Below are 27628 nucleotides of genomic sequence, written 5' to 3'. Positions count from 1 at the left end.
GCCCTTCCCTCCTCCCCGCCCCGCAGCGCCCTCAGCTCCCGGCCACGGTCTTCCCCTCGCGCTCTCACCTCCAGCCACCCGGGCCGCTCCAGGGCACAAAGTCGTCCCCGCCGGAGCCCCTCGGCCGCACCGCCCCGGCCTCTGCGCCTCGGGCGCGCCCCGACCTTCCTCACGCGGCCGGCCGCCTCCGCGCGCGCAGCTCCTCGGGCCACGCCCGCCGCGGACGCCAGGTGCCCGCGCGACTGCAGGCCCCGCCCAGTCCCCGTCTCCGCCCCGCCCCGGCCGGCTCAGACCCCGCCCTGGCCACGCCCCCGCCGCGCTGGGGCGTCCGGCTCTCGACCAGTGAGGCGGCCGAGCGCGCCCTGGGCCCACCTTCGCGGCGCTCTCATTGGCTGCCGGGCATCGGCCCACCGCGCCCCGCGAGGTCTGCCGAGGCGCCTTAGCCGCGGCCGCGGTGTGGGACCCGGGGCGGGAGCGGCGGCGGCGAGCAGCGCGGCGGCGGTCATGACGGAGGGCACGTGAGTCCCGCGTCCCGGGACCCCCGAGAAGGGGGGCGGCGGGGGGCTGCGGGGGGCGGCGGGAAGGGCCGCGGGGACGACGGCGGGGGGCGGCGGGGGGCGGCGGGGAGGGCCGCGGGGACGACGGCGGGGGGCGGCGGGGGGCGGCGGGGAGGGCCGCGGGGGGCGGCGGCTGAGCCGAGCGCGCGCGCCCGCAGGTGCCTGCGCCGCCGGGGCGGCCCCCACAGGACGGAGCCGGCGACCGACCTCCGCCGCTGGCGCCTGCGCAGCGAGCGCGGCCGGCAGACGTGGACGTACCTGGCGCGGGAGGAGGAGCCGGGCCGCGGGCCCACCGCGCTGGAGGCGCACGCGCTGGGGCTGGACCCGGTGCGTGCGTTGCGGGCGCGGGCGCGGGCGCGGGGCGTCGGGGAGCCGGGGCGCGGCTCGGAAACGGCGGCGGCTCCCGGGAGGGCGCGCGGCCGGCCTTTGCCTTCGTGCGGCGGAGCCTGCGGGTCCGGACGGGAGCGGGTGGGCCTCCCCGCTCGGCCCCGGGGTCCCCGCTCGGGCCCGGGCCGGCCGCCGCGCGCTCAGCCCCGTCCGTCCTCCGCGGCAGGGGAGTCCCTTGCAGGCCTGGCCCAAAGCGGACACCGCGCGGGCAGCGGCTCTGAACGGGATCGCGTTCTACGTGGGGCTGCAGGCCGAGGACGGGCACTGGGCCGGGGACTACGGCGGCCCGCTCTTCCTCCTGCCGGGTAGGTGGTGCGGGCGTGCGGGGGCCGGGGCCGGGGCCGGGGCCGGGGCCGGGCTCCCGCGCAGGACGGGCGGGTGGGAGCCCAGCAGCTTTGGGGACGGGGTCTGCGGGGTGGCCTGTGCCCGCGCTGGCCCGCGTGGGGCGGCGGGGCGCCGAGTTCTCAGAAGGAAGCGAGGGCTGCTCTGGTGGGGGCAAGGGCGGAGGGGCCCCGGTCCCAGTGCGCGTGACAGGCGCTGCACACGGAGGACCTGGCCTCTGTGAAGGTGTCAGAGGTGCGCAGGTGATGCGTGGGATCTTTTTTTTCATTAAGATTTTGTTGTATTTTTTAAAGATCTTATTTGTTTATGGGACAGACAGAGATCACAAGCAGGCAGAGAGGCAGGCAGAGAGACAGAGAGAAGCAGGCTCCCCCCTGAGCAGGGAGCCCGATGCGGGGCTCGATCCCAGGACCCTGGGATCATGACCTGAGCCGAAGGCAGAGGCTTTAACTCACTGAGCCCCCCAGGCGCCCCTTAAGATTCTGTTTTTAAGGAATCTGTGCAACCCAGTGTGAGGCTCAAACCCGCTCGCCCAGGATCTAGAGCTGCTGGCTCTACCGACTGACCGGGCCATCCAGGGCCCTCCTGGGTGGGATCTTGAAGTCCTCTTTTGGGCAGGTTGGGGGAGGCCAGGTAGCTGGTGTGGGCGAACTTACCCTGGGGACGGGGGAGCTCAGGCAGGGAACCTGCTGGTTCAGCTGGTGAGTCCTAGGCGGACTGCGTTTGGGCCTCCTGGGTCCTGAACTGGTCCGGCTAGCTCAAGCCGTCGTGTTGTGAGGATTTTCACTAAGTAGGTACTCAGCTGCGTCAGGTCAGAAATTCCCTCCTGTAAAGGTATGTGGAAGGACTCCTTTCTCCGTCTGCTCTTGTCCGTACTGGGCTGTGCAGCGTTGTAGCTTCTTGTCCAGGGACCCAAGGGCCTGTCCTTAGGGGTCAGCCAAAGGGGTTCTTTCTTCCCTTTGGCCCCACCTGCAGCCTGCTGAGACTATTGCCGGAGGTCTTCATAGGGAGGCAGGGACACCACATTTGCCTGCTCTCGGGAAGGTGACCGGACTTCACTGTGTCTCGGCCACCTCATCGGTGACATGGGGCTGATGAGAATCAGGCTAGGTCATACATTCGAGGCACCAGGGACAGCTGCACTGTTTCCTGCTCCTGCTGCAGCTCTGGGCTCCGCCTGCTGGGGCTCCTCCCCCGTGCAGGCTGCAGGCTGCGCCTTGGCCTTCCCTCTTCTGAACTCGGGACAGACCCTCTTTCTCAGGTTGGTCTGTGCAGAGGTACTATACGGGGTTTTTCCATGGCTGGCTGAGCTTTCAGCACTCCTTCCTTTTCCTGCTTTAATTTGGGAAGATGCTCCTGGGGGCCATGGTTCTGTATAGACAACTCCCCATTGAGTGTAGTTCATGTGACATTGACTATTCCCGTGGGTCTTTATGGGAAGGCGCTGACATGGCATTGGTCTGCTCTGACCCCAGGCAAGGTGGTAGGACTTCACTGTGCCTTGGCTGCCTCCTATGTGATGTGGGGAATCGGATTTGGTCATCCGTGCACATATGTGTATCACTGTGGTGAGCCCTGATGCTGGGGTCCACCCCCGGGCTCCAGCCCCTGCCCTACTACTTGGGGCCCGTGCCTCAGTTTCCTTGCCTGTAGAGTGGGGAAGATGCTGGCTCTGTTTCTTTGTCCTGGCAGCGTCATACCTGTAATGAAAAGAGACGGGCTTGATTTGGGGTGATTTTTTTTTTCTGAACGTCTGCAGCATCTCCAAACCTAGCTGCCGTTCTTCTGAGTCTGTCTTCCAGGCTTTCTGATGCCTCGGAGCCAGAGTCAGGCATGTGTTCGTGGTCCGTTTTGACTAGGGCCTACCCCAAGACACCCAGCCCCCCCACCTCCCTGGCAGGGCGCCACAGCCTGTGGCTGGGAGGTGGAGGCTAGGGATGGGGGTGGCCAGTGAGGACCATATTCAGGAGGGCTAGGCTGAAAAGGTTTTTTGTGGATAAAATTTATTGGCCATTGGCTATCTCTCCAATTTGCAAAGTGACATATCCTAGAAGAAAACCTATAAAAAAAACATAAGCAGTAAAGCTTGTGCTATCCAGGGGTGAACCATTTGGTGTTTCTTTTCTAGCAGGTGTAGACAGTCTTGTGGGAACTTCGAGTGGCTGGGAGGGCTTTGCACACCCCATGTAGGGGTATCATGTGTTGCTGCCGCTCCTGGGGCCTCACTCCCAACGTCCCGGACGATGTGGGGAGGAGTAGCCGTCTCAGGCTCGTTTCCATGGAAAGGAAAGGGCCAGACCAGCTCCCTGTAGGGTGGGAGGAAAGGGGCCTGGGCTTAGCAGGGCTGAGCGTCTACACCCGGTGACATCTTTTCTGCCACATAGGCCTCCTGATCACCTGCTACGTGGCCCAGATCCCTTTGCCCGCGGGCTGCAGAGAAGAGATGGTGCGGTACCTGCGGTCAGTGCAGCTCCCCGACGGCGGCTGGGGCCTGTGAGTCGCTTTGTTACTGCCACGTGTGCGTGCGTGTGCACGCGTGTTCTTATGCAGGAGCTACTCCTGTCAAGAGTGGGGGGGGCTGTAGCCACTCTGGGCCTGGGGTGGGTGGGAGGAGGACGTTGCCTGGGTGCTGTGGTCAGCTGGACCCTGGTGTCCCGGGGGTCTCAGGACAGGTGGCGGCACACTCTGGCCATGGGTCCTCTAGCTTGTGTTGCAACTCGGCTTTCTGACTGCTCGAGAGACTCGTGAGACTCACCCCACAGAAAACCCTCCGGCTGTTACCACTAAGGCAGAAGGAAGTTCTTAACTCTGGAGTGGCAGCAGGTGGCGCGAAGGCGGCCAGGTGCCCCCCAGTTCTCAGTGTGCCTTTCGGACACATAGCTCAGTCTGGGGGCAGGGCCTTCCCCCAGGGGGCTCAGCTGTCTGCCTGCCCTGGTCGTGGGCTTTGGTACCCCTTTTTCCACACCCAGGGCTGGCGTTCCTCCCGGTGAGCTAAATCCACACCACAGGGGTCCCCCATCCGAATTCTTGGGGGACAGCCCAGCCTGTTTGCCCCTTGACGGGGCTCTGGGCCTCCGCTTGTTCCCTCCGGAGCTGGGTCTGTGTGCTGTGGTGATGAGGGAGCCGGAGCTGGGCCTCTGCCCTGGGACTGGCCCCGTGGACTTGGGCATGGGACGTAAGTAGAGGAGGTGGCAGGTCGCGCCCAGGCAGCTGGGGACGGTCCAGGTGTGGGAGCTGTGTGGCAGCTCCGGGTGTTCGTTATGTTTTCCCGTTACGTCAGCGAAAGGTATTAGAGCGTTTTTGACTTTTCTCCGGAGACTTCGCTGAAAGCCTTGCTCAGTTTCTTAGAAGTAACGAAGTGCGGCCTTCTCTTGTTCTGTCTCCTCCCCAAGGCACGTGGAGGGTGAGTCCACGGTGTTCGGGACTGCACTCAACTATGTGTCTCTGAGAATCCTGGGTGTCGGGCCTGATGATCCCGACTTGGTACGCGCCCGGAACCTTCTTCACAAGAAAGGTACTCCTTGCACAGCCCCTGCTGGGTGCTCCTTCCTGCAGGCAGAGGCCGCGAAAGTCCGTCTTGGGGCTGGACTCACATATTCTGGGGAAGCCGCTGGTGCCCCAGCTCCTGTGCCGCTGGGCGGTCCTGAGCAGCTCGGGAGCCGCTTCTCTCCTGGGCTCGAGGAGCCTCAGCACTGTGTTCGGGTCGTGCGAGGGGGGCACATGCGGTTCCTGAGGAGCTAATCTTCACAGTCGGGCAGATGTTTGGGGACTTTGCTTTTCCGTAGGTGGTGCTCTGCTCATCCCTTCCTGGGGGAAGTTCTGGTTGGCTGTCCTGAACGTTTACAGCTGGGAAGGCCTCAACACTCTGTTCCCGGAGATGTGGTATGCTTGTCCTTCTGCGGCTGATTTGGGGCTGGGTGACCGGTGCTTTCCTGAGTCGGGTGACCGGCCCTGGGTCACTCGTTGCCTGTTCCACAGACGAGGGGGTGGCCCATTGTGTGGAGGGAGGCTGCATCAGGCTCCCGGTGGAGGCCCTGCTTGGCTGAGTCCTGCAGCCGGATGGAAGGGGTTCCCGGTTGGGCAGCAGGGGGGCACCGTGGGCTTGGGCCTCGGGCAGGTGAGCAGGTTGCTCCAGCCTGGGAGAACGGCTGGTGTGGCGAGCGTGAAGCTCTGGCGTTGGTGCAGAAGGCTGTGCTGTGTCTTGTCGTCATGGGCGCTCGCAGCCTCCGTGGGAGCAGAGACCAGAAGGCAGCGGGCGAGCAGCTCTTGCCGGCCTCAGCGCTGGGCTGGGCTGGGCTTTTTTTCTGTTCTCTTATCTCTTTGCCGGTGACTGGGAAGGTCGATCCCAGGCATCATATTGTCACCTGTGGCCACCTCAGTTTAAAAGAGAAGGTTTTCCTTGTGCACAGAACCACGGTGCCGTTTGTACACTCCGCGGAGTCAGCACGGAGTCCTTCCGCTGCAACACTTCTCGCCAGCATCTTCACATTTTGGGCTTCTCCCCAGAAAACATTCATGTGCATGTCAGTCCCCCGGTGTCACCTTCAGGGGCTGAGAGCCCTGGTGGAGCTTGGGTTGAGCCCCTGTGGCTCCCTGGAGCCCTGTCAGCAGTGTCGTGGCCCCTGGGGAGCTGTCAGGGAGGTTGGGGGCTGTTGTGTTAGCGACCTCGGCGGCGGGGGTCCTCCAGCTGAAGGGTTCTGACGCCAGGGTTGAGGGCCCAACCTCCGCAGTCTTGCCGGAGGGTGACGGGCCGAGGGTGGTGAGGTGAGGTGCTGGGAGGGGTGCTTAGGAGGAGTCAGGAGGTGTCCTGGGGCCACCCTTGCTGTCCTCACTGGCGGCTCGCTAGTGTCCCGTGGACCTGTGCGGGGCGTGAGGCGTGGGCAGGGGAGGGCACCGAGCCGGCGCTGGGAGGCCAGTGTCAGGGCACTGGCGGTCTCTGCTGGGCCGTGAGGGCACTGCTGGTCTTGCTTGGGGTGGCACTGGAGGTGGCATTGGAGGGGTGAGTTAGAGGGGGAAGGTGTGCAGGGCGGAGGACCGGAGATCCTGAACCTCTCCAGCGGCAGAGGCCTACTGTAACGTAGGCCCTTGTAAGGTCCGCCGCTCCCTGAAGTGAGTGGTGGCGCCCTGGAGGGAGGGAAGGGGCCCGAAGCTAGAGCTGGCCCAGGGCTGGGTCCCTGCCCAGCTGGTGACTGGCCTGCCCCTGCCCCTCACATGTTCCGACAGGAGGCTGGGAGGGAAAGTGGAGACAGTGCCCCGGGTACCCACCCCCCCGGGCGGCTGTGCTACGGCCAGGCTAAATGTCTGGCCTAAAACATGTTGGTGGAGATGACAATAACCCTCGAAGCCTCAATCTTGGGAAGGGGAGTCCATTCTGAAGGGTTTTAGATAAACTTTATTTTGGGATGGTTTTCAATTTCCAGAAAAGTCGCAGAGAGAGTCCAGAATGTTCCGTAGACCCTTCACCCTGTTTGTCCGTTATTAACGTTCTGCATCGCCGTGGCATCTTTGTACGGCAGACGGCCCTCGAGGTGTCGACGTCGAGTTTCCTGGCTTCAGGCTGAAGTGGGAGGAGTGGCTGTCACTCCTGCAGACTGTGCCTGTCGGCACCGTGGGAGTGTGGCTGTGACGTACGGGTGGCCGTGCCCACGTGGGCCGGGGCTGCGTGGCTGGTGCCAGGGGGGGCCGGGACCTTCTGCCGACGTGCTCTTCCGCAGGCTGTTTCCTGACTGGGTCCCCGCGCACCCCTCCACGCTCTGGTGCCATTGCCGACAGGTTTACCTGCCCATGAGCTACTGCTACGCCATCCGGCTGAGCGCAAAGGAGGACCCGCTGATCGAGAGCCTCCGCCAGGTCAGAACTCCTGGGCAGGGACCCCTAGGCCTGGGGGCCCCCTCGAGTCCGATTGCGCATCCTGCTTGCAGAGCTGAGTTCCAAGTTGGGAGAGCAGAACCTCCGCCTTGCCGGATCCTCCGTGATGGCCCGCGGGGGCGAGGGGACGGCTCGGGGCACCTGGGAGCAGAGTCCGCCTGGGGGAGCAGGTCCCGAGAGCCGGCTTGGGGCTCCCTGGGGTGCGCCCCCGGGAGGGCAGCGGGCGAGGAGGGTGCTGAGGCGCTGGTGCCCCCAGGAGCTCTACGTGGAGGACTACGCGGGCATCGACTGGCCGGCGCACAGGAGCAGCGTGGCCCCCGAGGATCTGTACACGCCGCACAGCCGGCTGCTCCGCGTGGTGTACGGTGGGTGCTCCCCGAAGGCCTGGCAGGCACCTCAGCTGGCGCCGAGTCTCCTCCCTCTCTCGCACCCCTCTGTCGTGCGGGCCGCGTGGTGATGAGGAGGGCAGCCGTGTGTGCCTCGTGTCCAGTCGGTCTGCCCTGTGTTCGCCCTTGGAGCAGGCCCGGGGCTGGGGCTCCCAGACAGGAGCTGCGGGCCTGGAGGGCACACTCATTCCTTCCAGTCGGGGGAGGGACTCGGGGGCCCAGTGGAGGCCCATCTCCCTGCAGGAAGCCCCGTGGCTTGGGGGCCAGCACGGGGGCCGCGTGTGGAAGCGTCCTGTTCCACGGCTCGTGCTCCCCTTGCTCCTGTCTTGTGTGCTGCGCCCCGGGGTGGCAGCTGGCTCCCTGTCTCCGTTAGTGCTGAGATGCACCCCGGCTGGGTTTCCATTCAGGAAACACCGTCCTAGGGGCAGGGCCAGGGCAGCGCATCCGGATGTCGGGGAGGGTCGGGGGGTGGACAGGGTAGGGAAGGGCCCAGGGGCCATCCTGTGCTGATGACCTCACCCCTGCAGCATTACTCAACCTGTACGAGCGCCACCACAGCACCAGCCTGCGGCAGCGGGCCGTCCAGAAGCTGTACGAGCACATCGTGGCAGACGACCGCTTCTCCAAGTGCCTCAGCATTGGCCCGGTCAGTGCTCCCGCTGCCCCGTGTCAGTACCTCCCCGCCGTGTAGGGGGAGGTGCTGGGGCTGGAGGCCCTCTCGAGGCCGGTCTCTGGAGCTGGGAGTGTGGTCTTCCTGGAGGTGGGGTCTCCCACCGGAGCCCGGCAGACAGCACTCTCCCCACCACCCAGTGTGTTTGGAATGCTGCTCCTTGGGCCACCTCTCAAGATCTTTCTGGCCAGTTGGGAGGGATGCCTTTTCTCCCTTGACCATCTCCCCACAGAACTCGCTACTGCCCTTGCCTTGTGGGGTTCGGAGCTCCAGCCCGGCTCCTGCTGAGCCTGTGACCCAGGGCTCTCACTCTGAGGCTCTGGGCTCCCGAGCCGGCTTTGCATCATGAGGCCGTGGGGCCCGGCAGAAGCCCAGCGTGGACGCGCTTTAGAGGCAGGGGTGTCCCAGGCAGTGCGGGGTCGAGGGGCTGCCTTGTGGCTGCTGTTTTGGGGCCCTGGCGGGCCATGATGGCAGCCTTTTGGGTCAGTCCAATGGAGCTGTGTCACTTGGGCCCCCAGGCCTTGCCGTGGCTGTGCTCGCTCGCCAGCTGGCTCGGCTCACATATCCCCCCGCCAACCCCGTGCACATGCCTCAGGCCTCTCCTGCCTCCCTTTGTGGGGTGCAGCTCTGGCTCGGTCTCTGGCGGGGCCTGGTGAGGCGTGAGCGCTCTGCTGAGAGTGGAAGGCCTGGTCTGGCTCAGAGGGAGGTGGTGCTGGGGGCCCAGGGTTGGCGCTGTCATCCTCCTGTGTGGGAGCTGCCGCGGGTCTGGAGCAGGGTCCTGACGGGGTCGTGTCTCCCACAGATCTCGAAAACCATCAACATGCTTGTGCGCTGGCATGTGGATGGGCCGGCCTCTTCCGTCTTCCGGGAGCACATCTCCAGGATTCCTGATTACCTCTGGTGAGTAGCGGGAAGGGCCTGGCCGGTCTGTCACCAGGTTCCTGCTGCTGACCAAGAGCCAAGGGCAGACGTGCAGGGGCCCTCCCTGGGCACAGCGGCAGGCGGCAGGGTCCCATATCTCCGCGTCCTCCCGAGGGTGCTGGGGAGTCTGGAGTCTGGAGTCACGCCTGGACCAGGAATTTCAGGGTTTGGGGAAGGCGGTGAGGGTTGGCGTGGAGTTGAACTGCCATGAAGCACTCACTCCTGGGGCTTCTGGAAGCTTGCAGCAGATTGGGTGGGTGCGGGGGAACGTCGGGATGGCCTCACTGACAAGGAGAACGGGTCAGTCCCTGGTCGCGGTGGGGCCGTCGTGGGTGAGCGTGTCCCACGGTGTCCCACGACAGGGAGTCGTGCATTCGAGGGGCCCTCTTCCGTCCGGCGGCCATGTGGGCCTGCTGCAGTAAGCGGGGTGAGCCGGGCTCCGGGTGGTCGCCGGACTTCAGCTGTCAGCGGGGTGAGCCGGGCTCCAGGTGGTCGCCGGACGTCGGCTGTCAGCCCTCTACTCCCTGACCTGGGCTTTTCTCGTCCTCACAGGCTGGGTCTCGACGGCATGAAAATGCAGGTAAAGGCTACAAGGCCATGGCCACTTGCTTCCTTTCCAACCATTCCTGATCTTGGGGTTTGGTAGGGTAACCGCTCCTCGCGGGGAGTTCTGGCAGCGTGTGCTGAGTGGCTGTGAGCATCCCCGGCCCTGCATCTGAGGGGACAGTCAGTGGCAGGGACATCGGCAGGCGGCAGGGCTTGTGGGAGGGCTGAGGGTCTGTGGCGACCCCCCGCCCTCTGACCCCGGCCCATGGGAACAGTTCAGAGCTGTAGGTCAGGAGCAGACGAGCGTTTCCGGGTGTTCTTGACGGGCCCGCCTCGTCCCGCTGCGACCACTGGCCTCCGTGTCCACACGCCAGGCCGGACAGGGCGGGGCAGTGCAGGCGTCCGGGGGCAGGACCTGTGCTGTATGCCCCAGCGGAGCACCTGCAGAGCTGCCCTTGCCTCGGAGGGTGACCATCCCACGTGTGCTCCCACCTGGCCCTTCCCTCTGCGCCGTCGATCAAGCTGGTGTTCTGCTGCTGCCTCTCCCCTGGCTTGTTTCCTGTGCCCGACCCGGGGGTGGAGGTACCTGACCACAGTGCGGCGGGGGCGGGCTGCTCCTGACCAGGCTTGGAAGCAGTGAGCCCAGGAGCCGTCAGGTCCCCCTGTGGGGGTCTCGTCTGCTGTGACCGGCTGGCGCAGTGTGGAGACCCGGAGCCTCCAGCAGGGTGCTTGGATCGCGTGGGCCGCTGGCCCTGTAGGACGGGCGCACACAGACGTAGCACCGTCTCGTGCGGAGTTCACCTCCGTGCGGCTTACCCGCGGCTCCCCGACTCCTATGGGCCAAGAGCCCTGTGTGGGCTGTTCGTGTCCTCTGAACCCTTCCCTGCCCAGCTGATGCGTTCTTAGGAAACGGCTCTGCTGGTGTCGACGCCTCGCAGGGTTGGTGATGGTCCCCAGTTTGGTTTTATGGCACATTTGGTGACGTCAGGGTTTGAGCCATGTGGCTGGTCCTCGAAGCCACTTTTGTGCAGTGGTCTGGGTGCCCTTCCTTCCTGGGCGATTGGTTCCTAGAGCTACCTTCTGGGTCTGCCTGGTGGTTTCCTCCATGTCCTCCGTTTCCGACAGCGGGGGGTTAGGCCCTGACGCTGGATCCTGAACGGTTTCTTTCAGGCAGGAGGGTTTCCTGGTGGCAGGTGTCCTTGCTCTGTGTCCTGCAGGGCCAGGGCTTCTGATGCCCTCTCGGGGCTGTCGGTTGATCTGGGCCCTGGTGTTGCCAGCCCTGTCCCTGTTACCTGAGTATCTGTCCCTGTCTAGCTCTGTTTCAGTGGGATTTGGCCACTGGCATTCTTGGGGGACCAGAGCATTGATTGGTGAACGCGGCTCCTAGGATGGCATTTGTGGGGGGTCCTGTTCACCTCTGTCGAGGCCTCTGCCAGGCCCCAGCACCTCCAGGTGTGCTCAGATGTGAAGGGGTCCCTGGCCGAGGGTGAGAGCGTCCCGGCAGTGGTCGTCCAGAGCCTCGAAATGCCCCGAGAGGGTTCTGTCCTGGCCGGTAGCCTGGTGGAGGCAGGTGGGGCTCCCTAACCGTCTCCTGCCCGCAGGACCAGCCCTTCTCTGGCCCTCATGGGTGTTGAGGAGTGCACAGAGCGTGGAGCCTGGGGTCAGGAGTTGGCTGGGCTCCCCCCTCTTTGCAGGAGCTGTTGGGAGCCCCTGATTCCTCCTCGGCCCTGCAGGTGCCTCTCAGATCCTGGGCGATGGTGGGTGGGTCGGGGGAGCCGCTGTTGCCCTAACGGCCCGTCCTTGCCTGCAGGGCACCAATGGCTCGCAGGTGTGGGACACCTCATTTGCCATCCAGGCTCTGCTGGAGGTACGTGCTCTGCCTCCTTGATCTTCAGCCTCTACTTGACCTTCCTGGGTGTCCACTGCTGCTTCCAGTGTGACATGGCCGCTGCTGACCCTGACTCTTGGCCCCTCTGGGCTCCGAGGCCTCTGGTGATGGTCCCAGCAAGACAGTGGTCTTGCCCGGCAGCTTCGGGTGGTGGGTGGGCTGGGAGGCTTCAGGAGGCTTCAGGAGCCTTGTAAGGTCTGTTCCTGGGGAGACAGGGCAGGAAGCTTCTAGCGGGGGACTGGGCTCTAGGCTTTTCACAACACTCAGACTGCTCATTGTGGATACTTCTCAGCACAGGCTGGAGGGAAACCGGAATGTGTTTTTGTGCCGGTGGGACTGAGGGTGGTGACATTCTGGAAGGCCTTGGGAGGGGGTCTGGGCCACATGGGGGTCTGCCTTAGATGGGGCAGGGTCTTACGGACGCAGGACGGGCTGGGCTGGGTTTGGTGTCGACTTTTTCATCTCCTTTGTTTCTCCATCACATCTTCCTGACTTGTCCGCAGAAGTGGAAGGGCCTGAGGCTCGGGTGGGTTTGCTCCTGTTTCCCAGTGGCGGCAAGACGTCCCCGGATCGCCTGGGAAACAGTTCAGCTGTGCAGGCTTGTAGCGGCCGCGCCTCCATTGTCTCTTCCAGGCGGGAGCACAGCACAGGCCCGAGTTTTCGTCTGCCCTGCAGCAGGCGCACGCGTTTCTCCGACTCTCACAGGTGAGGCCAAGTCTGGCCTGTGGCTGGGGCTGCTGGGGCTCCCACAGGCAGGGGTGCCACCTCCTCACCCTGCCTGCCCTCTCCAGCTCAGGGTGGTGCCCAGTTGGGTTTCCCCAGCAGCGGATGGGGGCTGTGGGCCACGGGCCACGGGGGTGAGGCCTCGGAGGGTGCCTCTGGCTCCAGTGTTCGAGAGGGCCGTAGGGCAGCGGCTGTGGGTCCTGATGTGTTCCGTGCCAGGCCCGCCGGCCCCGGTGTCTGGGTCTGCTGGTGACGTGGGGCCTCCTCTGCTTCCCACATGTGCGTCCTGGATGCTGTCCAGGTCCCAGACAACCCTCCTGACTACCAGAAGTACTACCGCCAGATGAGCAAGGTACCGTGGCCACCCCGCTTTGCCCGGAGTCCTGTGGTCTGGTTGGTCCTGCTTTGCCCTTGAACGGGGCTCTTCCCACGGCTTCCTGGGGCTTCCCGCTCGGATAGACACACGGCGTGGGTTTCCGTCAGCGCATCCGAGGTTCCCCTGGCTGGGGAGGTGCAGGCTCGAGGTGGCTGAGCCACGCAGGCGTCCGCGCACCGCACGCTGGGGGCTGTGCGCATGTGCCCGTGCCTCAGAGGCGCTTCCAGATGGCAGCGTGCGCAGGGAGTGGGACCGCGTTCGTAGGAACCTGGGTCAGGGTGACGTGGCTGCCGCGGAGGGTGGAGGGCAGCCCCACTGGGGGTGTGGGAGCGTGGACGCGGCGTGTGCGCCTCCCGCAGCAGGTCGGGGGGTCCTCCTGCAGGGGTGCGGTGTGGAGCTGCACGGGTGAGGGAGGTGCTCTGACCTGGGGAGGTCCTGACAACCAGGACGCGGGCTCAGCCCTCCGCCCTGCCTGTGACCGCTGCACGCCCTGCAGGGGGGCTTCCCTTTCAGCACGCTGGATTGTGGCTGGATTGTTGCCGACTGCACCGCGGAGGCCTTGAAGTCCATCCTTCTCCTGCAGGAAACGTGTCCCTTTGTCACCAAGCACGTCACGCGTGAGCGGCTCTGTGACGCCGTTGCTGTGGTGAGGCTCTGGGCATGGGACGGGGGCACGATGGCACCCAGGCTGCCCTGCCGCCCACCCCCGGGTCCGCTTAGCAGCACGTGTGAGCTGCGCTTCCCATGGCTTTCGTCCCCGCAACCCCTGGGGTCAGACTGCAAGCCCGGGGTGGCGCACCCTCTGACGCATCTGTGTTTGGGGAAACCACGAGCCCTGTGCTGGAGGCTCGCGGGTCTGCCTGCTCCAGGGCAGAAGGGCGTTCTCCACGGGCTGTGTGGAGAGAAAATGGGAACTTCTGTGCGTTTGTGCGAAACCCTCAGCGTACCCGGTGTTGGTGCGTGTCTCTCCGTGGGGACCACATAGCTCGGCAGTACACGTGTGCTCTGTAAATGGGGGAGCAGGTGCGTGCCAGGGCCCCAGGTGGCCATTCACAGAGCACCTGCTTGAGAAAGCTGCAGCCCGCTGCTCTGGGCACCGAGGGTCTCGGTTTAAGACGACAGCTGGCTCCCCGCTCCCCAACCCTGCCCCATTGCTCTTAGCTTTGGGTGTTTCTAGAAAGGTCCACGACAGCTTGTGGGCTCCCCCTTATGCTCAGGTACACGGGTAAACTCTCAGGTTGTTTTCTCTCTGGTTTTAGTTGCTGAATATGAGGAATTCTGATGGAGGGTTTGCCACCTATGAAACTAAGCGTGGGGGGCACTTGCTGGAGCTGCTGAACCCCTCGGAGGTCTTTGGTGAGTGGTCGGTGACACAGACCCCGGGACCCGACACGCCGACCAGAGCCCGAGTTCTTCCTCCAGGCCGGGAGCGGCGCCGGCCAAGCTGCAGGCAGATGGTGGTGGATCCTTTATTCTTTCTTTCTTTCTTTATTTGGAAAGATTTTATTTATTTGACAGAGATCACACATAGGCAGAGAGGCAGGCAGAGAGAGAGGAGGAAGCAGGTTCCCCGCTGAGCAGAGAGCCCGATGCGGGGCTCGATCCCAGGACCCAACACTGAGCCACCCAGGCACCCTAGTGGTGGATTCTTTAAGGAGCAACTTCTAAGCCCTGGCGTGTCTGTGCTTCTTGACCTCTGAGGATGGCCATCATGCCGTGGTTGTGGATGGAAAATTGTGGTTTTATTTCTCAGAGGTGGTGGAGGAGTCTGTGGCAGTCACACGTGGCTCTCTGGCTTGAGCCTGGGCTGGCTCTTGCTGTGTGCTCTGTCCTCCTTGGGGACTGTCCTGTGTCCTGGGTGCTCCTCCCAGAGCCCAGGCACATTGCAAGGAGGTGCCAGTGGGGACCCACTGGCCTGTATTGTCCCTGCTGTTCACTGTGGCAGGGACAATACACCCAGGCAGCTCCTGTCCCCGAGTGTGTGCCCTTGCGTGCCCCCATGCCCTTGCTTCGGGGTCTCTGTCCCGCTTCTGTAACTGTTCGATGTGCTCCGGTTGGGGTGGGGCGCAGCTCTGCCCTGTACTGCTCTCTACTCTCCCACCGGCCCAAACGTCCTCCAGCCGGATACGGGTCTCCAGGCCACCGTGGAGGCACGGGCCACCCTCCTACCTGGTGGCCGTGTCTCCTGGGCCCGTCCGCGGGGACTCTTTCCTTGTTTTCTCTGGAGGGTGACCCGGCGCTTGCTGTCCCGCATGGCTCTGCTCTCGTTCTTCACGGCGGGGCACGAGCTGCCGGGTTGGGTGACGCGACGACACTCGCGCGCGCTGACCCTCCCTCCCTCTCAGGGGACATCATGATCGACTACACGTACGTGGAGTGCACCTCGGCCGTGATGCAGGCACTGAAGCTTTTCCACGAGCGCTTCCCAGACCACAGGGTCGAGGAGGTCAGGTAAGGGTGGCCTGGACATAGGGATCTTTGGTCACTGAGCCACGCGTGCTGCCCGTTCAGGAGCCGAGAGCTGAGACGCGGGCTCACCGGACACTGAGAGCGGGTGTTGCTGGGGTGGGTGGCTCGCCGCAGAGAGGGACTGTGGACGGAAACTCCTGTAGCAGTGGAGGGGCCTCGAGCTGCAGGCCTCCGCCCCGCGGAGGGTCAGGGAGGCCAGGCCGCGCAGTGACTGCGCGGAGCTCCCGACGCCCTGAAACCCTGACTGCTGGGAGCCTGCTGCTGAGCGCCGGCCCTCCCGGGACCTATGCGGTCAGTGGGCACGCGTTTGCGCGTTGCGGTTTTCGTGGTCGTGCTCACACAATAAAGTAAGCTGGAGAAAGCGAAATGTTAGCACGGTAAGGAGAAAGTTCGGTGTTTGTCAAGAAAGATCCGCTTACCCGTGGACCCACGAAGTTCAAGTCCGTGTTGTTCCGAGGCCGGCTCTTCATCAAGCGTGTACCGGGGCTCAGAGCAGCACAGCTGTAACACAGAAATCGGAGCTTTTCCACATCCTAATATTGGTAAAAAAGGCCTATATCCCCAGCTGCACCCGTGTCCACAGAAACGGTGGCTTTTAAACAAGCTCGTCCTGTTGATGTCGGGTACGTGTGGAGAGACGTGCACACGTGGAACTGCCATGAGGTGACACACCCGCGGGACGCAGCGGGCACAGCGGATGCCGGAAGCCCCCCTCTGGTTCTCTGCGGGCGGCTCTGACCTGCACCTGGGACATCACCTGGCGCGTGGGGCCCTGCCAGCCGGTCACAGAGCGGCCCGCCGTCCCCCATGCCGTCCCCCGTGCCGCGGCCTGTCCGTGTAGCGTGGGGGCACCGTTTACCGTCGGTTCGTCTTGGCTCCTCGGGAACCTTGCGGTGGGTCCTTGTGGCTCACCTGCTTGAACCCTCGGCTCGTCTGCCGGGGCCAGGGCACCCACTTCTCGTGGGGAGCCGACTCGCCGTGTCACGGGCGCCTCTGAGGACTCCCGTCCGCCCGGCGCAAGCTTATGTTTTCACACCTCCCGGCAGGGCCAGCGCACACCCAGCCTGGTCACGCTGTCCCTTCGCGGTCACGCTGTGCCTTCGCGGTCACGCTGTGCCTTCGCGGCGTTGCTGGGTTCTGCTCGGAAAGCATTTTCGGAGGCTTTTCATGACCGTGCTCACAGAGAAAACAGTCTGCTGTCCCCTGCCAGTGTCCTCTGCAGGCTCTGGCTCTCCCGGGAAAGGAGCGCAGGCTCGTGGGAGGAGCGGGAGGCTTCTCTTCTTCCCCGGCTCTCTGGAAGAGTGCGCGGGCGTCTGCTGCTTCCGCCTCAACTGTTCGGGCCCCGTTTGGGCCGGGAGTTTCCTCGGAGGGAAGGTTTTACGTTCTTACTTACGGGGTCGGTTTTACTTGTTCTAGGACTGTGCAGATTTCCTTTTCTTCATGTTTGTTTCAGTTTGGGGGACTGTCCCATATCCGCTCCATTTTCTGTGGATCTGCACGGAGCTGCCTGCAGTGTCCCTGGCAACAGCTCCGACCCCACTGCGTCCCCGGTTCCTTGCTGACGTGGGCGACCTGGGCCTCTCCTCCACCAGCAGCTTGTCAGTCTTGTCTTTCCTCTTCTTCCTTAAGATTATTTATTCGTTGATGCGTTTGACAGAGAGCAAGAGAGCGCGTGTGCGTGCGCGTGTGCGTGTGCGCGTGAGCTGGGGGAGGGGCAGAGGGAGAAGCAGGGTCCCCGCTGAGCAGGAAGCCCGCCGCCAGCCTGGATCCCAGAACCCCGGGATCGCGACCCGAACCGAAGGCAGGTGCTTCACTGACTGAGCCACCCAGGTGCCCTTGTTTTTTCTTTCAAGATTCACGTATTTCTTTCGGAGAGGGAGGGGCTGAGAGAGAATCCCAAGCAGACTCCCACTGAGCACGGGGCCTGATGTGGGGCTCAGTCTCCCAACTCTGAGATCGTGACCTGAGCCGAAACCAAGAGTCAGACACTCGGATTGCGCCACGGGGCGCCCCTGAATCTTTAGTTGACAGACAACGTTAACATGCATTTCAGGCGTACACACGGTGGGCCTGCAGGCGTGCACGTGTTCACCACAGCGTGGCTACCGTAGTCCCCATGCAGCACTCTTTTTTTTTTCCCCCAAGATTTTATTTGACAGAGGTCACAAGTAGGCAGAGAGTCAGGCAGAGAGAGAGGGAAGCAGGCTCCCTGCTCAGCAGAGAGCCCGATGCGGGGCTCGATCCCAGGACCCTGAGATCATGACCTGAGCCGAAGGCAGAGGCTTAACCCACTGAGCCACCCAGGCGCCCATTAAGACTCTATTTTTAAGGAATCTGTGCAACCCAGTGTGAGGCTCAAACCCGCACGCCCACGATCTAGAGCTGCTGGCTCTACCGACATGCAACTCTCCTGCGCGCTGTACCTACACCCCCGCTTATTCGTTCCGTAACCGGAAGCTTGTGCCCCCCATTCATCCCTTCACCCATTTTGCCCGTCCTCTGACGCCCTGCCCCCTGGCACCCACCAGTTCTCTGTATTTATATGTCTGTTTCAGCTTTTATTTTTTCATTTTATTATTTTTCTTTTATTAAGTGGGTTCCACACTGGGCTTCGACGCAGGTCTTGAACTCACGACTCTGAGATCAAGACCTGAGCTGAGCCACCCAGAAGCCCCTGTTTCTGGGGCCATCTGTGCCGTAGTTGAGCCATTTACCTCCTGAACGACATCTTCCACGTTTTAGCAGTTACGAATCACCCTGTCGTAGTTACTCCATGCAGGCTTTTGTGTGGACGTGTCTTCAGCCCATCTGGGTAAATACCGGAGAGCACGGGGTTGGGTCACGCGGTGGGAGTATTTATGATTTTGTAAGGGACCGCCAAACTGCTTCCGGAGCGCCCGTGTTAGTTTGCAGTGGCTGGGAGCTCCTGGTGTTCTGTAGCCTTGAGTTCCTGGTGCTCCCGGATTTTAGCCGTTCTAATAGGTGTGTAGCGGTTTATTGTGTTAATTGGCCGTTCTCTAGGGACAGAACGTTGAACGTTTTGTCATGTATCTGTCCACCGTCTGTATGTTTTTTGGTCAGATGTGAGTTTAGATCTTCTGTTGTCTCATGGTCACATTCTAGGATATTTGGAAAGCATTTTGACTAGCAGTCCTGGTCAGCTAGGTGTTCTGCGAAGAGTTTCTCCCAGTCTGTGGCTCGTCTCTTCCTTCTGTTAGCAGGGCCTTGGGCGAGCCGCAGTTGCTTGTTTTAATGCGGTCCCGCTTACCGGTGTCTCCTCTCGGGGACTGGGTCTAAAAAGTCGTCACCAAACCTAAGGTTGCCTAGATTTTCTCCCGTGGTATGTTTCAGGAGTTTTATAGTTTTGTGTTTTACACATAGGTCTGTGATTCCCGTGAGCTACCGTTTGTGAAGGACGTGAGGGCTGTGTCTGGACTGTGTTTTGCGTGTAACCGCGCTTGCCTCGTTCGGTGAGGTTTCCTTTCTCCATTGAACTGCTTTCCCTTGTCCGCAATGATTGCGTTAAATTTATGGGGGACTGTTTCTGGGCGATGGGTTTCATTCTGATGTTTGTTCTTCTAACCATGCCACGTTGTCTCGATTACTGTAGATTTTATAGCAAGTCTTTTTCTTTCTTTTTTAAAGATTTTACTTATTTTGGAGCAAGTGAGCAGCGGGAGGGGCAGAGGGAGAGGGAGAGAGCACCTTAAGCAGGCTTGATGCCCAGTGCAGAACCCAGCTTGGAGCTCAGTCTCCCAACCTGAGATCGTGACCGGAGTCACAATCAGAAGTCGGACGGTTAACTGACCGCACCGCCCAAGCGTCCCTTATAGCAAGTCTTGAAGTCGGGTAGGGTCACTCAGACTTTCATCTTTGTTTCTTTCAATGATGTGTTGGCTATCCTGGGTTGTTTTTGTTTTTTTTTTTTTTGCCTTTCTGTATAAACTTTGGGATCTGTCCTACAAAGTAACTTGCTGGGATTTTGATTGGGCCTGCACTGAATCTGTAGATCAAGTCGCAAATATTGTTGATTTCTCTCATGATAATTTTTTAGCTTTCATCTTATAGATCTTGTATGTATTTTGTTAGGTTTATACCTAAGTTTTTTTTTGTTTTTTTTTTTTGGTGCTAACATAATTGATATTGTGATTTTAATTTCAGAATTTGATTGTTCATTGCTGGTAAGAAGAGAATTACTACAATTGCCTTATACCCGGCAACCTTGCCATGATTGTTTAGTGGTTCCAGGAGTGCTTTGCTCGAGTCTTTGGGGTTCTCTCCATAGCTAATGTCATCTGTGAGCAGATGGTTTTATTTCTTCTTCCCCAATCTGCATACCATTTATTTTCTTTTTCTGTCCTGTTGCACTGGTTAGAACTTCCAGTGCAGTGTTGAATAGGAATACTGAGAGGACATCCTTGTTCAGGGTGAAGAACTTCCCTCTCTTCCTAGTTGGCTGCAAGTTTTTGATCGTAAATGGGGTTCGATTTTGTCCAGTACTTTGGTAGCTATTGGTGTGGTCACGTGACTTTCCCTGTTTAGCCTGTTGATTCGATAGGTTACGTTACTTGGTCTTCGAATGCAGAGCCGTTTCCGTGCCTGGGATGATGATTCTCGCTGGTCTGTAGTGCGGACTTCACTCTGTGCGTTGTTGTGATTTGCCAGTGCCCTCTTGAGGACTTCCGCGTCTGTGCTGCTGAGACATATGGTCTGTAGTTTCCTTTCTCGTGAGGTCTTTGCTTTTGGTATCCAGGAGATCCTCTTCCCACGGGGTGAATCGGGCGGCGTGCCCTCTGTTTCTAGTCTCCGGGAGAGGTTGTAGAGACTTGGCATTATTCCCTCCTTGGATGTTAGAAACCACCAGAGGGGCGCCTGGGTGGCTCAGTGGGTTAAGCGGCTGCCTTCGGCTCAGGTCATGATCCCAGCGTCCTGGGATCGAGTCCCACATCGGGCTCCTTGCTTGGCAGGAAGCCTGCTTCTCCCTCTGCCGCTGCCTGCCGCTCTGTCTGCCTGTGCTCGCTCTCGCTTCTCTATGACAAATAAATAAAATCTTAAAAAAAAAAAAAAAATCCCCAGAGAATCCCTCCGGGCAGCTCTGTATGTTGTCGTTCATTGTGGGTTCTTGTGGGTTTTCTGCTTGTACAGGCCCGTCGTGTGCGGAAGTGTAGCAGAAGTGGAGGTGGCAGCTTGTATTTCTTGATGATAAAGGGGAATGATTCTAATTTTTCCTCATTTGGAATGATTTTTGCTGTAGGGTTTTTTTTGGTAGTTACCCTTTTCAGGTTAACAAAGTTCTTTTCTCTTCCTGATGTGCTGAGTTGCTTTTTTCCCTCTGTTGTGGGTGTTGTATTTTAAGATGACTTTCCTGTCTCTGTAGAGATGATAAACGTGATATCCCGTGTCTGTTAATGTTATAGATGATTATTGTAGATCCTTGTAGGTTGAAACACTGTTGTTTGTGGGACAACCTAACTTGGAATCATCATATCTCTACTGTGTTCAGTTCCCCCAAATTTAGGTTTGAATTTTGCGTGTGTGTTCATTCATGGATAGCCTGAAAATTGTGCTTTCCCGCATCCCTCTTGTAGGGTCTTCTGTGTTTCTAGAATAAATGAGGGCGTGTTTCTTCCTGTGTTCCCTGGAAGAGTCCGTGTCACGTTAGAATGATCGTTCTTGGTTAGTTAGTAGAATTTACCATTTAAAACTTCTAGTGCTGGACTTGTTTTTCTGGGAAGGTGGGATCTGCTCCTCCTGGAACCAGCCAGGCTCCCACTCTGCTTGAGGTGGTTTTGAGAAGCTCCTTTCCCAGCAGTTTGTGTGTTCCAAGTTTTCACCTATGCTGCATAAAGCTTTCTTGTTTTCTCTTAACCGTTCCGTTTCTGCTGCTCCTGTGGTCACGGCGCTCTTTCCTTGCTGGTGTTGTGTGCTTGGCCCTTTACTGTTCGTGCTGGTTGTCTCTGGTTGAGTGACAGCATGCCTAAAACTCCCAACAACAGTGTCTCTTACCTCACAGTTTCTGTGGATCGGGAACCCAGGCGTGGCCCAGCTGGGTCCTCTGCCACCCAGGACACCGGCGGGGACTGGGGTCTCCTCTGAGCATTGGCTAAGGAAGGGTTTGCCCCAGGTTTATATGGCTGTTGGCACATTTCCATTCCTTGCAGAAGGTCAGCCCGAGGGTCCCATTCCCTCACTGAGCATTGGCTAGAGGCCACCCTCAGTTTCTGGCCATGTGGGTCTCAGTGCCATCTCATGGAGCCCGCAGGGGACAGGGAGTCTGCTAGCAAGACGGAAGCTGGACGTCCCCGTGCCCGAGTGTCCGAAGTGATGTCCCGTCAACCTGGCTTCAGTCTGTTGTGTGGAAGCAAGTCCCAAGGCAGGGGCTGCCGTGGGGGTGGGACCTGCCAGCGAGGCTCGTGGGGGTCACCGTGGAGCTTGTGCCTTCACCCCAGCCTTCCAGAGAGCCGCTTGGGCTTAGGCTGGATCCCTAAATGTAACATTTCCTAATTTTTAACTTCTTTTGAAAATTTCACTTTGCCTGTTTACTCAAGCCTGTGTCACCGAGGTGACGGCTGCGGAACCGGTTCTGTCCGCCGCCGCTTCTGGTGTGGGGCCGCCGCTCACCCCTCCTCCTGCCCGGCTTTCTTCTCGCCGCGACTCGGCCGCTCCGTCCTGTGTCCTCCCCTTGCTTCCTCCCTGACCTCGGCGTTTCTTCTCTCGACCACCGGTTCTGACCGGTCTGTGAAGGGAGACCTTGCCGATTCGACGGAGGCCGTAGATGGGTGGACCGGGGCAGGTGGATTGTTTCCCCGCAGCCTCTGTGAGCACCGTCCTGTGTTCGTCCTGTGTTCCAGGGAGACGCTCGAGCAGGGCCTGGAGTTCTGTCGGCAGAAGCAGCGGGCCGATGGCTCCTGGGAAGGGTGAGTGAGCTCCGGGGCGCGGGTGTGCCTGGGCGCGGGTGTGCCTGGGCATGGGAGGGCTCTGCCCTCAGTGTGCTCGCCGGGTGCCCGCGTGGGGCCTCGCGCCGCACCGGAAGGCTGTGGGGGTGCGGCTGGCGGCAGGTGGGCCTTGTTTGCGTCTGAGCGCCTGGCCTCATCCCGGTGGGGCTTTGCTCAGTTGCTGCTGAAGGAGTTTGGCTGCCTGTGTGGGTGGGGAGGGCTCCGTGGCCTGGGACCGGGTCGCGTCTGTGATTCCTCCTTCCCCTGGGTGTGGGTCCGTCTTATGTCCTGTGAGGGCCAGGCTGGGCAGGTCTGTTGCTCAGCCCTAAGCCTGAGGCACAAGTTGATGGCTTGCTAGAGGCCGTGTGGATGGTTTTCTGGAAAATAACCCAGCTTCCCCGATCCCTAAGTCCGGCAGAGCTCCTGTTGCTTTCACGCCCTTCTGAAGAGGCTGAAAGGCTGAGACCCCCCTTTGTCTTCCTCCAGCTCCTGGGGGGTTTGCTTCACCTACGGCACCTGGTTTGGGCTGGAAGCTTTCGCCTGCATGGGGCAGACTTACCGCAGCGGGTGAGTGTGGGCCAGGAGCTCGGTGGGGCTCCTCCCGGCAGGCCGCTCTGCTGGGGGCATCTTTTCCTTTGGTGTTGGATTTGGGGCATCTTTGGTATTTTTCGAAGCAGTGAGATTCCTGGCTCTGGAGCTGACAGTGGCCCAGGAAAGACACCGGGCTGAGGCCTTGGCTCCCTGTTCTGGAGGCTTCCAGCTTGTAGCTTGTGCATGGAGGGGCCCTCTGGGCTCCCCTGGCCCCCAGCCCCAGTGGGACTGCCCCGGGCTGGGTTGAGGGAAGGGAGGCGTCCTCAGGTTTGAGCCGTCACAGCTTTGTGGCAGGTGTTTTGGGTGGGGGGCGGTCGTGCCAGAGCTGCTCACTGCATCTGGGAGGGGGGGTCTCTGTGCCATCCCCGTCCCATGGTGGGTGGGACGCAGTGCAGGCTGCCCCCTGCCACCCACTGTGCTCTGTCCCACACCCCCTCCGTACCCTGGGGAGGCCCGGTCAGTGGGTGATTCGGCCTGGGGCCTTCCATCTTGGTCGCCTGTCTTGCCGGTCTCTGTAGGGCTGTGTGCGCGGCGGTCTCCCAGGCCTGCGACTTCCTGCTCTCCAGGCAGATGGCGGATGGCGGCTGGGGGGAGGACTTCGAGTCCTGCGAGCAGCGGCGCTACGTGCAGAGCGCCACGTCTCAGATCCATAACACGTGCTGGGCCCTGATGGGGCTGATGGCCGTCAGGTGGGGGCTGTGGGGCCCGTGCCCGAGTAATGGGGTCGCGAGGAGGAGGGGTGCTGAGCCTGGAGCAGGCAGTTTGGGTGGGTGCGGGAGCCGAGCTCTGAGCGGGGCGGGGGTGGGGGGGCACGTGCAGGACAAGGGCACAGGTCTTTCCACACACGGGCTTCCCGCAGAGAGGCTCGCCGCTGCGAAGACGGCCACCCAAAGTGACAGCCAGGGGGAGGACCCGGGCCCACAGGGTGGGGTGAGGCAGGTCCCTGCAGCGCTCTCTGTGGCTTCCTGGCTCCACACACGTGTACGGCACGCACACGTGCACGGTATCCTGATCCGGGCTGCCCTGGTGGCTCTGGGGCTGTTTGGGAATCTTCCTAAAACCCCCTCAGTTAGGCTAGGTCAGTGTGAGCCGGAGCAGCCGAGTCTGGGGGTGCCCCGCAGGGCAGTCTGCCTCCCACCGCTCCTGACCCCACACGCAGTCCTTCTGCTGTGTCGTCACCCCTTGTGCCACGACTAGTGAGGATTAGCACGTCTGACTTCTGGGGCCCTTACAGAATCCGGAAGGCCGGTGGGCCCCGGTGGGCATGAGAGTTCTCCTCCTGTCCTGGGGTGAGCACAGAGCTGTGCCTGGTGGCCGGGGCCCCCAGGACAGGTCTGGAGCAGCCCAGGCCCTTACCCAGCCACATGTGCGGGGCTGCCCACCCGGCCTGCTCACCCCTGCACATGCTGCGTTCTGCATTTCTCAGGGATTGGGTGTCTGGGATTTGGGCAGGAAACAGGCAGTCGTGGTCCACGGTGCCAGCTGTCCTAGCGGCCGTGGCCGGCTTGGCAGGTCAGTCGTCACACAGGATTTCATATCTGCCCTGCCTGGCTGTGTGAGGGCGAGGATGCTGCTTGGGCCGCAGCCAGAGGCGCTGTCCTCTGGAGGCTGGTGGCAGATGTGTTCAGTGCCTCCCGTTTCCCCAGGCACCCCTGCGTGGAGGCCCTGGAGAGAGGAGTCAGCTGTCTGCTTCGGAAGCAGCTCCCCAGTGGCGACTGGCCCCAGGTAGGCCAAGGAGGCCCGAGGAGCCCATGGCCCAACACTGGCCTCGGTTGGCATGGTCATTCTCACACACCTGTGCCCCCCAGACCCCTGGCGGCGTGCTGGTGGGCAGGGTCTTGGGGGTTTGCGATCCATCACGGCCTCCAGTGAGGAAGGAAGCGTGTGGAAGCAGGTCTCTATTTGCAGAGGAAGCCCTCGCTCAGAGGCTGGGCCGGGGTTGGGCGGGGGCCGGTTCTGGGCACCCTCAGCCTCTGCCTGACGGCTCTGACTCAGCAGCGAGTGCAGGGCAGCCTCCCCGGTCCTGCAGGCCTGGGCTCACAAGGTCATGTAAGGCTGAGCCCCTCCCTTGGATGAGTGTGGGGTCGGCACAGCCGTGAGGAGCTGGTGACTCAGGCTGGGGGCTGTGCCGCAGGGCAGGGCTCCAGAACTGGGGTGGCCGCAGGGGGTGGCCCGCCGAGGCTCCTGTGCAGACTCCCCGGGAGCCGTCCAGCGGGCCGGCCGGGGTTTCCATTCAGGGAGCCCCTTGGTGTGTATTTCCCTGTACTCTTACAGGAGAACATCGCTGGCGTCTTCAACAAGTCCTGTGCCATCAACTACACGAGCTACAGGAACGTCTTCCCCATCTGGGCCCTTGGCCGCTTCTCCCGCCTCTACCCTGAGAGTGCCCTCGCTGGCCAGCCTTGAGGGCCCCCGGCGCATGGGCGGGTGGGGGTGGCGCATGGGTGGGGCTTCCAAGCGGCCGCCGGCACGCGCGTTCCCGTTGGGGCAGCTCGGGCTGCAGGAGCCCCGCCTGGGTGCCCAGTGCCCGTCACCACCCACCTCTGCAGGGCGGGATGGGGCTGGGGCTGGTGCCTTTAGACACCTGATCCTCAGGACAGGTTTAGTTAGAGAAGCTTGGGGAGCTCGGGTGAGGATGGGGACAAGCTGTGCTGTGGCCCTGGGGAGGCCTGGCACATTCTCCGGGCACGGCGCATGTCCTCTCTGTGGGGCTGGGGCGCTTTCTTGACCGATATCTGAGTTCTTGGGAGAGGGGAATGGTGCCTCGACTGCCTTCTGCCAGGTGCTGCCCAGGAGCCAGCTCGGCTGGGCCTGTCCCTGTGTCTTCTGTCTGTGGGGCTGAGGGATGCGGCAGCTTTTCTGGACAGTCCAGCGGGAGGTTGGTTCTCCCCGTTCACCTGGACGCCCGCGCTCAGGAAGGAACGGAGACTAGACTTGCCACGTGTCTGCCTGTCACAGGGGAGCCAGACGTGCCGCCAGCCGTGGGGCCTCGTCGTGCTGCTGGTTGTGGGCGCCAGCATCCTTCTCCGTAGCGTCCGGGGCTGACAGAGGCACAGGCGGGAGGCCCAGCATGATGGGCGACGAGTGTCTGCGTGCTTGGGAGGCTACCACCGTGGGCCACTGCCGCGTGCCGGGGACAGCGGAGCAGTCTGCATAGCCGGCTGGACAGGCCTGACGCCGTAGGGCACCCTAATGCCTGCTGCCGATCCTCATGTCCTGGTCTGTGCTCTGAGCAGAAGTGAGGGCCGTGTTTCTAAGGCAATGCCTTTTCGGTGCTAAACTTCTGAATTCCCTCTGGCTCTAAATCTGTTTGGTGGGATGTACGTGGATGTGGGGCTCAGGGTGAGAAACCCAGGTTCTGGCTTTGCCTTTGACCTTGAGAATAAGTGGCTCATGTGCTCAGGGCCTCCCCAGGACTGTAGCCACATGGAGTCACCAGGAGCTTTGATGACAGTAAAAGCCAGGCCTGGTGTTGCTCCTGGGCTCAGCCTGCTCGCCCACGCCCGGGCCCCCTCGCCCGCTGCTCCTCTGTTCCGCCTCCCCGACTGGCAGCGACCCCTGGCCTGCTCCCTCGGGTGGCCGTCCTGCATCAGACAGCCGGGTGTCTGCGTGCACCCCCGCTCCTGCCGTTCCCGGCTGAGGTCCCTGGAGGACCCTCACGGAGACTTTGCTCCGTGTGGCCTTGGCGCCGCGGCTCTCGTGGCCTTGTGTGCTGGCCGTGGCTCTGCCTGGGGCTCATCTGTTCTGGGCCTTGGTCTAAGCTGTTCCTCCGCAGACCTTCTCTGGCCCCAAGGTGGTGGTTCTGCTCGGAGCCCTCTGGGGCTGGGTTGTATGTCCACGTAGAAGGCTCCGCTGGCTGCCACGCCGCGTGGCACGTAGCTGGTGTTCTGTGGATGCCCGCCGAGCATCACCCCTTCTCCGCGGCGGTTTACACGAACGCTGCTTTTGGCTGAAGGAACTGTTGGGGTCGCTCTGAAATCTGTTGGGTTTGCTCCCGCGCTTCTTTGCTTGGCCCACGTTCTCCCCGCGCTGGGGCAGCCGGAGCCCGGGTGGTGATTGGTCCGTCTGCTCCTCGAAGTGGCCACTGCCCTCGGGAGGCTCCTGGCCACGTCCAGAGCAGAGCGCCAGACAACATAGGGAGTGAAAAATCGGCTCTTCCGCTAAAAATGGTGTCGCTTCTGTGGCCACCTGCCTTAATAAACAGACACGTCATTCCCTTGTGTTGTGTCTTCTGCTGGGAACAGTCACAGATCCGGGGTTTTCTGAGACCACTTGGGCACCATGTTGGACGCTGGGCCGCCACCTCCTCAGTTTCAGGGGTAGGAGTAGCTGCTTCACGGTGAGTGGGCGCATCTCCATGACCTGAGGGGAAATTGTGTGCCTCAGCCTCATTAAAAACCAAGTTCTCGACAAAACACGCATAAACACAGACTGAACCGGTGGGTCCCAGAGGGGAAAGGGTGGAGGACGAGGGGCGTAGGGAAGGGGTTTAAGAGGACGGACTTCCGGTTGTGAACTGTGTAGCTCAGCGGTGGAAAGTGCCGCGTGGCCAGTACAGCCGGTGACCCCGCAGCCCCGGCGTGTGGGGACAGGCGGGGACAGCGCTTCGCGTGGGGGACACTGGGCAGCGCAGCCAGCTGCGAGTCACTGCTGTAGGCCTGGTGTCGGCAGTCCTTCCGATCAAACAGAATCAAGTTCTTTTCGGGGCAAATCATTGAAGATGTCTGAACTCAAATTATTTTGGTTCCGGGACACATACTTGGAGTATCGTGCTGGGAGGGTCTTGCTGGACCCATGTCAGGATTTGTGTGTTCATGCTGGGACTTCATACCTTCCCCTGGTGGAATTCTCTAACTGGAAATCCTTAATTCACAGTGGAAATTGAGAAAGTATTTTCCTTACTAGACAGAATCAACATTGCTACGTATACCTGTTTCCTAATTGGGCAATAAAATGTGTCAGAGATTAA

General features: G+C 61.4%; 1 protein-coding gene across 2 annotated transcripts; it reads left to right on the top strand.

The window, feature by feature from the left end:
- Positions 1-401: 401 nt before the first annotated feature.
- Positions 402-27628, top strand: LSS (lanosterol synthase). 2 transcript variants are annotated; one of them, XM_032357826.1, is made up of 22 exons: positions 402-518; positions 716-884; positions 1111-1249; positions 3671-3779; positions 4679-4800; positions 5072-5168; positions 7001-7136; positions 7411-7519; positions 8068-8186; positions 9013-9110; positions 9684-9711; positions 11488-11544; positions 12199-12270; positions 12590-12640; positions 13161-13310; positions 13924-14020; positions 15010-15115; positions 21985-22050; positions 22555-22635; positions 23178-23348; positions 24306-24384; positions 24934-27628. In XM_032357826.1, the coding sequence occupies exons 1-22, from the start codon at positions 505-507 to the stop codon at positions 25063-25065; spliced, it is 2202 nt and encodes a 733-aa protein (XP_032213717.1). In that variant the 5' UTR covers positions 402-504; the 3' UTR covers positions 25066-27628. The 2 variants fall into 2 exon arrangements, with proteins under 2 accessions (XP_032213717.1, XP_032213722.1); XM_032357831.1 differs by having other exon boundaries at positions 13248-13310; positions 24934-25065.

Source organism: Mustela erminea, chromosome 1 (assembly GCF_009829155.1).
Source record: "Mustela erminea isolate mMusErm1 chromosome 1, mMusErm1.Pri, whole genome shotgun sequence".
NCBI lineage: Eukaryota > Metazoa > Chordata > Mammalia > Carnivora > Mustelidae > Mustela > Mustela erminea.
Note: the sequence above shows the minus strand (reverse complement) of the source record. Positions and strands in the feature narration are given on the sequence as shown.

What these genes read in the sequence shown, in the direction of transcription:
- LSS (XM_032357826.1), top strand. An exon ending in GAACCTTCTTCACAAGAAAG is followed by an intron (nt 4,801 to 5,071) that starts GTACTCCTTGCA and finishes GCTTTTCCGTAG; the next exon opens with GTGGTGCTCTGCTCATCCCT. An exon ending in GAACCCCTCGGAGGTCTTTG is followed by an intron (nt 14,021 to 15,009) that starts GTGAGTGGTCGG and finishes CCTCCCTCTCAG; the next exon opens with GGGACATCATGATCGACTAC.